At 37.5% G+C, this 7237-nt stretch overlaps 1 protein-coding gene across 1 annotated transcript; it reads left to right on the top strand.

The window, feature by feature from the left end:
- Window positions 1-4736: 4736 nt before the first annotated feature.
- Window positions 4737-5438, top strand: LOC120265213 (flavonoid 3',5'-hydroxylase-like). The gene has a single exon (XM_039273097.1). It carries the CDS (start codon window positions 4737-4739, stop codon window positions 5436-5438), a length of 702 nt encoding a protein of 233 aa, XP_039129031.1.
- The last annotated feature ends 1799 nt before the right edge of the window (window positions 5439-7237 follow it).

Genomic DNA, 7237 nt, shown 5'->3' with positions numbered 1-7237 from the left:
CACAAATTAAAGCTTAATGACCAAAATGATACAAATTAAAGTTTGATACTAAAAATGAAATATGATTATAGTATGGTACCCACAAAAAAAAATTACCCATCAAAACTTCTATTGTTTAATTTTTAATTGTAAGAAAAGATACTCTGTGTTGGGATGTCCTGCGTTCTTTTTTCTAGATTTTTTTCCCCGTAGAATTGCTCTAAAAGAATAAATAAAATTTAAATTAATAAAAGTTTTTCTAAACCAAAGGCCTTTCGTCTAGTGATACTTGCCCTACTATAAAATATGTCATATAGAGATTTTTATTGTACATGATTTAAACATGTTAGACACAATTAGGGCTGCTAACAAGACAGGGACGGGGATTCCCAGGCCCCAATTCCCCAACGGGGGAAATTGATTCTCCATTTGCAAACATTTCTATTACATTTTAGTACTTTATTTATAAATTTAAATTTTTTAAAAATAAATTTGATACCAATACATCTATGAAAAATATAAAAACTACTCAACATAGATACGTACATGAAAAACATGAAAACTATTCAACATATATAGAGCTTAACAAACTTGTCAAACCAACATATAAAAACTTATGTAAAAAAACTCCAAATGGTTTGCAATATAGAGAAAAATATAAAATTTGGAATTCATATAAGTATGCAGTACAATCTAAAATTAAAGTTTTTTGTATCATTATTTAGGGCTTTGGATTTTTTAATGTTGGAAAAAAAATTATATATATATAATTTCCATCGGGTCGGGGATCCCCAAGAAGCAAAGAGGGCATTTCCCACCCACATCCCCACCCCCACGCGGGAGGGAATCGAAGAATCCTTGTTCATGTCGAGTCGGATCTTCCTTGGGATAGGGATTCTCCACCCCATTACTATCCCTAGACACAATGGTGCCAAAAAATGGTCCCCCAATGTGGAAGCAAACCTACAATCTAATCTCCTCATCCATTGGGTGAATGCACATGAGCCTTGTGATCAATTTTCGTTGATGTGCACCTTTTGACATGTGGTTTGTCTACTTTGTGAAGAAAAAAAAAAATCTAACATATGCTCAAATACTAATATAAGATATCACCTATAAGGTAGTGCCATTTTATTTCCTCCCATAGTCCCATCTCCCATGTTCGAAGGTGGATGGTTCAAATCTTATTTATAGTTTTTGTCAAGAGTTATTTTAAAAACTAATATGAAACATTATAAAGTGAGATATTGTAAACTTACCATGGTTTTAGTTATTTAATAAATAAATTATGTGTTTTTATATATAAGTATATGGAATTTCTAATTTATCACAAAATCATGGATTTTTTTGTAACTATATAATTCCTTTAAACTACCGTTGTTATTATAAAAATTACTTAATATCATGATTATTATTTATTAATATTAACTAAATTTTAAAGTATCTAAATTACTCCATATTAACCATAAAATGGCGACAAAAGAGGCCGGAGTAAAAGTAAAAATAGAAAGACTCCTATAAATTTTGTAACTAGAAAAAAATAGTACAGGGGAAAATTAGTTTTGCCACAAGGGACGACTTCAATCAAATTATTTATAATTTAATAAATAAACTTTTATGCAAAATTCAAAATCTAAATGTACAAGCAACCCTCCCAATCAAGCTCAAAAGTCAATCACCAGGAGACTTTTATAGGACATACAGAAATTTCAAAATCCTCAGAAAAATTGTACATGGGCATTAGTGTTTTGAAAAAAATCAATTATCGAATAAGACCTGAAAATTCAAATTTTTTTAAATTAATTTTATTTTAAATTTATATTTTATGAAAATGAGGCCACTGGGAAGGTAATGAAAAAATTACTACCATAATAAAAATAAATAAGGACGCAACATAGAAAAAAGTCAAAAAGTCTTTAGCTTAGTGATATTGTAGTCACATAAATGTTTATGTAACTACAATATCTCTTAGTTTCTCAAAATTTGTCGGCTATTCTCAATAAGGCTATGTCTCTTGATTTGGTCCAGGGTTTTAATTCTAGCTTGCCCAGGAATTTTAATCATTTGATGTTTTCATGGATGACCTAATTTTTAATTACTCGTGCCTCTCGAGCCTCGCTTAGGAATTGCCTCCTTTGCCTTAACATTTATCAGGATCTCACTGGTCAGAAGCCTAATCTTTCCAAGTCTGCTATCTTTGTCCCTTCCTGGTGCAATAATAAGCTAGCAAACTCCATTTCAAAAATTCTAGGGATCAATTTAGGTAGTTTTCCTTTCACCTATCTCGGCACCCCTATTTCTCCCAAGAGACTTCTTGTTAGACAACTTCAGCATTTTCCTAGTAAAGTTAGGAATATCATTCACTCCCTCGGAATCACTCTTCTTTAACTACGGCTGGTAGAGCTACCCTTCTCAACAGTGTCATTTTTGCCATCCCAAATTACATCCTCTCTGTTATGAACTTGCCTAATTCAATCCTCGATTGTATCTCAAAGTTTGCTCGTAACTTTCTCTGGGGTAGAAATGGCAGCAATCATGGCTTTCACACCATTGGATGGACTACTAATACTCTTAAAAAGTCTGAGGGGGGACTCGGTATTCGCAACCTTCGCTATGTTAAGCATTCCCTTATGGCTAAAAATGTTTTCGCGATTCTCAATTCGGATAAAAAAATTTGGGTTGATATTTTTAAGCTTAAATACAATGGTTGGCATCTTTGGAATCCTACTCAAGTTTCAAATCCTTCCTGGTTTTATAAATCTATCTGTAATACTGCAAATTTCTTAAAACCTAATATTACTCTTCTTAACTGTAATCCTTTAGGGGTTGATATTTGGAATGATCCTTGCATTTTTGACCTCCCTATCTCCTACAAGCCTACCTTTCTTAATATGTCACTGCCTTTGGAAAACATCAAATTTCCTGATCTTCTCAATTCTGAGAGCTTTTGTTTTAACACTTTAAGCAATCTGTTTGGAAACTCTTTGAATTGGGATCAGATTGGTAACAACAAAATCAGCAGGATGGAGAACAATTTTTGGATCCGGAATCACATTTCTTGCCGTGCTCGTTGCTTCAACAGCTTTATGATTCTCCCCTGCCTCTTTAATCCCTCATCAAAATATTTGGAAGGGTTGGTCTATCATCTGGAAGCTTCCAGTCTCCCTCGTATAAAAGTATTCCTTTGGAAACTTGCTCTTGGGAGACTTCCTACTAGTGCTTACATGTATCATCTTAACATTGGTCCAAACAAAGAATTGCCCTTTTTGCGACCTCGTTCCCCGAAGATGGTGAACACCTAATTTGGAAATGCAGAATGATATCACATTGTTGGTTCCACCGTCTTGGATTTGTTGGGGTGGAACCATTCTGTTTTTTCCATCCTTAGCACTGGTTCTTGGCTTTTGGAACCAGCCCCTTCAAAAATTGATAAGCTGAGGCCGCAAGCTTTCATTGCCACGGTTGCTTGGATCATATGGAAAAGTAGATGCAACTTGATCTTTAAAAATTCTCAGGTCAATTTCAACTTGGTCGTCTCTAGAGCCTGGTCCATTTTTCAAGACTTCAACAGGACTTCTCTTAGGGACTCTCTTATCCCTCAATGCTATAACAATTTCATTACAATTTTCACTGATGCTTCATGGGATGCTAATTCTGCTTCTGCTGGTCTAGGTTTCATCATTGTTATTAATATGAACCGTATCTTACTTGCTGGAGCCAAGGGAACCACTACGAAGTCACCCTTTGAGGCAGAAATTGCTGCTATTAACCTTGCATTTCAGACTTGTGCAGAACATCGCTGGGATCCTTCTCGCTTATGATGTGATTGTCCTGGTATCATACAACTTCTCAAAAATTACAACGCATGTGTTGCTTGGCACGTTGAAGACGAATATCACAAATTGAAGCGTCATCTTTCTGAATTCCCAAATACAAATCTTGAGAACATCTCCCGTGAGCGTTAATGAGATCGCCGATGCTTTGGCAACATTTGGAAGGCTTAACCCGCAACTCACCCGCTTCTTTCAAGGCCCTCGATCGCCCTTCATGGGCTCGGAGAATTTATGTGCCAGTTTTAATTTTGTCTTTTAATCATTTTGTTTTTCTTTTTTAAGCTCTTAGCTTTTGCTTTCCATAAATGTTTATGAGAACTTTTATTGTTCAGAATTTGAAATTTAACTGATATAGTAATACTAAAAAAAGATCCACAACAGTAGGGATAGACTTGTAATTCAATTTTTTCTTTTGTTGAATGAATGTGCATGAGATAAATGATCAATTTTTGTATTGTGCAAGTCATGACTTATCTAATTTGTAAAAAAAAAAAATAAGAAAAAACTAGAATTTTTTTAAGGTATAAAAAAATGGTAACAATTTACAAAATCTATTTGAAACTTGCAAGCAACCTCATGATCCTTCAATTTTCCAACTTAATATCCCCTTAAAAGATGAATCACATTTTATCCTCCAGTAAACTAATTCAAAGATCCATCTTCTTCCAACTTAATAATCCCTGAAAGATAAATCACATTTCATCCACCCATAAACTAATTCAAAACCATTTCCCCTTGTCCCATCACAAGAAAAAAATGAACCGACAAACAATCCTAGTATGACAAAGGCTATCACGCTGACTTTTCCGAACTAACCCAACCCAACTACCCTCATTCTAGGCCTATTTAAACCCAATCCAATCAACAAAGGGCCACTACCCCAAAAGCACATCACCAGAAACCAACAACTGCAAATCACAATGGATGCAACACTCCTTCTCATCATCCTCACTCTCTCTTCTCCCTCTCCTTCTCCACCTTCTCCTCCGCCATCACCGCCTTTCAACCCTCCCGGGTCCCACCCGCCCAAGAGGTTACCCAATCCTCGGCGCTCTCCCACTCATCTGCCCAGCAGTTCACGTCTCCCTTGCCAACCTCGCCAAACGGTACGGCCCCATCATGTACCTCAAGCTCGGCACAAGAAGTGTGGTCTTAGCGTCCACATCCTCCGCTGCTCGCTCATTCCTGACCATCTTCGATCACCAGTTCGCCAACCGCCCAACCGCCACCATGAAAACCAAAGAAGCCGTGTACAACGGCGATGACATGGTCTTCTCCAACTACACACCCCGCTGGAAACTCCTCCGCCGGCTCAGCACCATTCACATGCTCGGCAACAAAGGCTTCGCCAAGTGGGCCGACGTGAGGCGCTCCGAAGTCACGCACATGCTCCACGCCATGCACGAGTCTAGCAAGCTAGCCAAACCTGTTTTACTTTCAGAGATGCTCATATGCACCACAACCAACATCATTGAACGTGTGATGTTGAGCCAGAGAGTGTTTGGAAGTGTTGATGAGGAGCTGGGTAAGTTCAAGGATGTTCTGAAGGAGTTGATGACTGGTGCTGGGATGTTCAATATAGGGGATTTTGTGCCGGGGATTGGTTGGATGGACTTGCTAGTGTGAAAGGCCAAGGTGGTCAAAGCCCATCGGAAGGTGGACGAGATGATGAAGAGGATGCTGGCTTTGCACAAGGCCGCAGCGAAAGAGAGAGAGGGGTGCCCGGACTTCATTGATCTTGTTTTTGCTAGCGAGCTCCGTGACGATGATGGTGAGAAGTTGTCTGACGTGAACATCAGGGCCCTTCTCTCGGTACGTGATCAACTCTCATTACGTGATCCCACCACAGGCTATATTATTTTTATATTTGATATGGTTTTATTTGGTGGTCATATCAAACTAGATTGGCTCAGTTGCACTATTTTTTAATCATCCCATGCTTCCATTAGGGCTGTAAACGAGCCGAGCCGAGCCGAGCCGAGCCGAGCCGAACTTTGCCTTGTTCAAGCTTGGCTCGTTACTATTTAATCGAGCTTGAACTCGAGCCGAGCTTTCTTCGAGCTTCATTTTTTTATGTTCAAGCTTGGCTCGCTACTATTTTAACCGAAGTTTCTTCGAGCTTCATGCTCGAGCTCAACTTGTTAAGAAAAATTCAAGCTTAGACTTAGCTAGCTAACTTGATTAAGGCTTGACTATTTTTTAATATTTTATTTTTTTATTTAGTAAACTTATTTAATGAATCATTATCAAGTGTGACTCAACACGATTTGAGTTTGATTAAGTTTGATTATATTAATGATTGTTACAAATAAAATTGTAAATGATACTATAAACGAACTTTTCATTATACAATAAACGAGTTCTTCACAAGATTTAATGAGCCGAGTTTGGTGGTGTTCAAGCTTGGCTCGTTTATCTTATGAGCTCATTTAACTTAATGAACTAGTTGACCTGAGCTTTTAATGAGCTTAGCCTTTGAATAGTAGTTTATAGCCCTATATGTGTAACTCAAATTGACAACAATTACATAGTCACATATACACCTTAATATACATATACATTTTACCCCCTACCGTTCACTTCAAATGGGTCCATGTTGTGAAATCCCATTTTTGGCCCCGAAAAATGGTGGGAAAGGGAAAGCGCCAAATCACATCATGTTCAACCTTTTGAAGGGCTTTCTCGCTTGGTTTCGATAGACAATGGCAAGGAGTTGCATTACATCTTGTTGTTCTCCTCATTATCATACCCAAATATATAAATCGTTTCTAACGTAAAAATGAAATTGATTTCCATCGGATTGGTCAAGTGCACTTCATCTTCAAAATGAGTCGTAGTCGATTTTATTGTCGAGGCGAGCATGTGCCATTGTCGCCTTCTCGCTTATGGTTGTAAAGTTAGATTACGATCGAGAAGAACAAGAATTACGACTGAGTTCATTTCGTTGTAAAGTTCTTCTCGCTTATGGTTATCTATTTGTATATTTTTAAATAATGTTTAACTATTTTGCTATTATCCGCTTAAATATTTTACTAATATGATTTAATAATTGTCATATCCGGTAATACTTCCCATCTCCGCTTAACGTTATCTTTACATGTATAACTATTCATATTAACGCGAAAATTCTCAAAGTCTCGCAGAAACGCTGATCTTTTTTTCGCTTGATCCGAATCACTGGCAGTGGCACATGGCGGTGGCAGAGGTTATGGTATCCCCTGCATAAGAATTAATGACGGCATTAAAAATTTATGCACGGTAACATAATTTTCCCGAACACCCGCTCGTTCTCATCACCAATGTCGGCCACCGTGCGCTTAACTTTTTTTCTCGGATATGAAGAGTCACCGCTTGTGGAATTCACACCATAACAACCGTAAAAGAACCCTCCCCACGGACAACCACTCGCCGCCCTCATCATCCTC

Source organism: Dioscorea cayenensis, chromosome 7 (genome assembly GCF_009730915.1).
Source record: "Dioscorea cayenensis subsp. rotundata cultivar TDr96_F1 chromosome 7, TDr96_F1_v2_PseudoChromosome.rev07_lg8_w22 25.fasta, whole genome shotgun sequence".
NCBI lineage: Eukaryota > Viridiplantae > Streptophyta > Magnoliopsida > Dioscoreales > Dioscoreaceae > Dioscorea > Dioscorea cayenensis.
The sequence above is the reverse complement of the archived record's forward strand: the minus strand, read 5'-3'. Positions and strand labels throughout refer to the sequence as shown.

Bases quoted from the DNA above. Each gene is read 5' to 3' on its own strand.
- LOC120265213 (XM_039273097.1), top strand. From the start codon at position 4,737: ATGCAACACTCCTTCTCATCATCCTCACTCTCTCTTCTCCCTCTCCTT.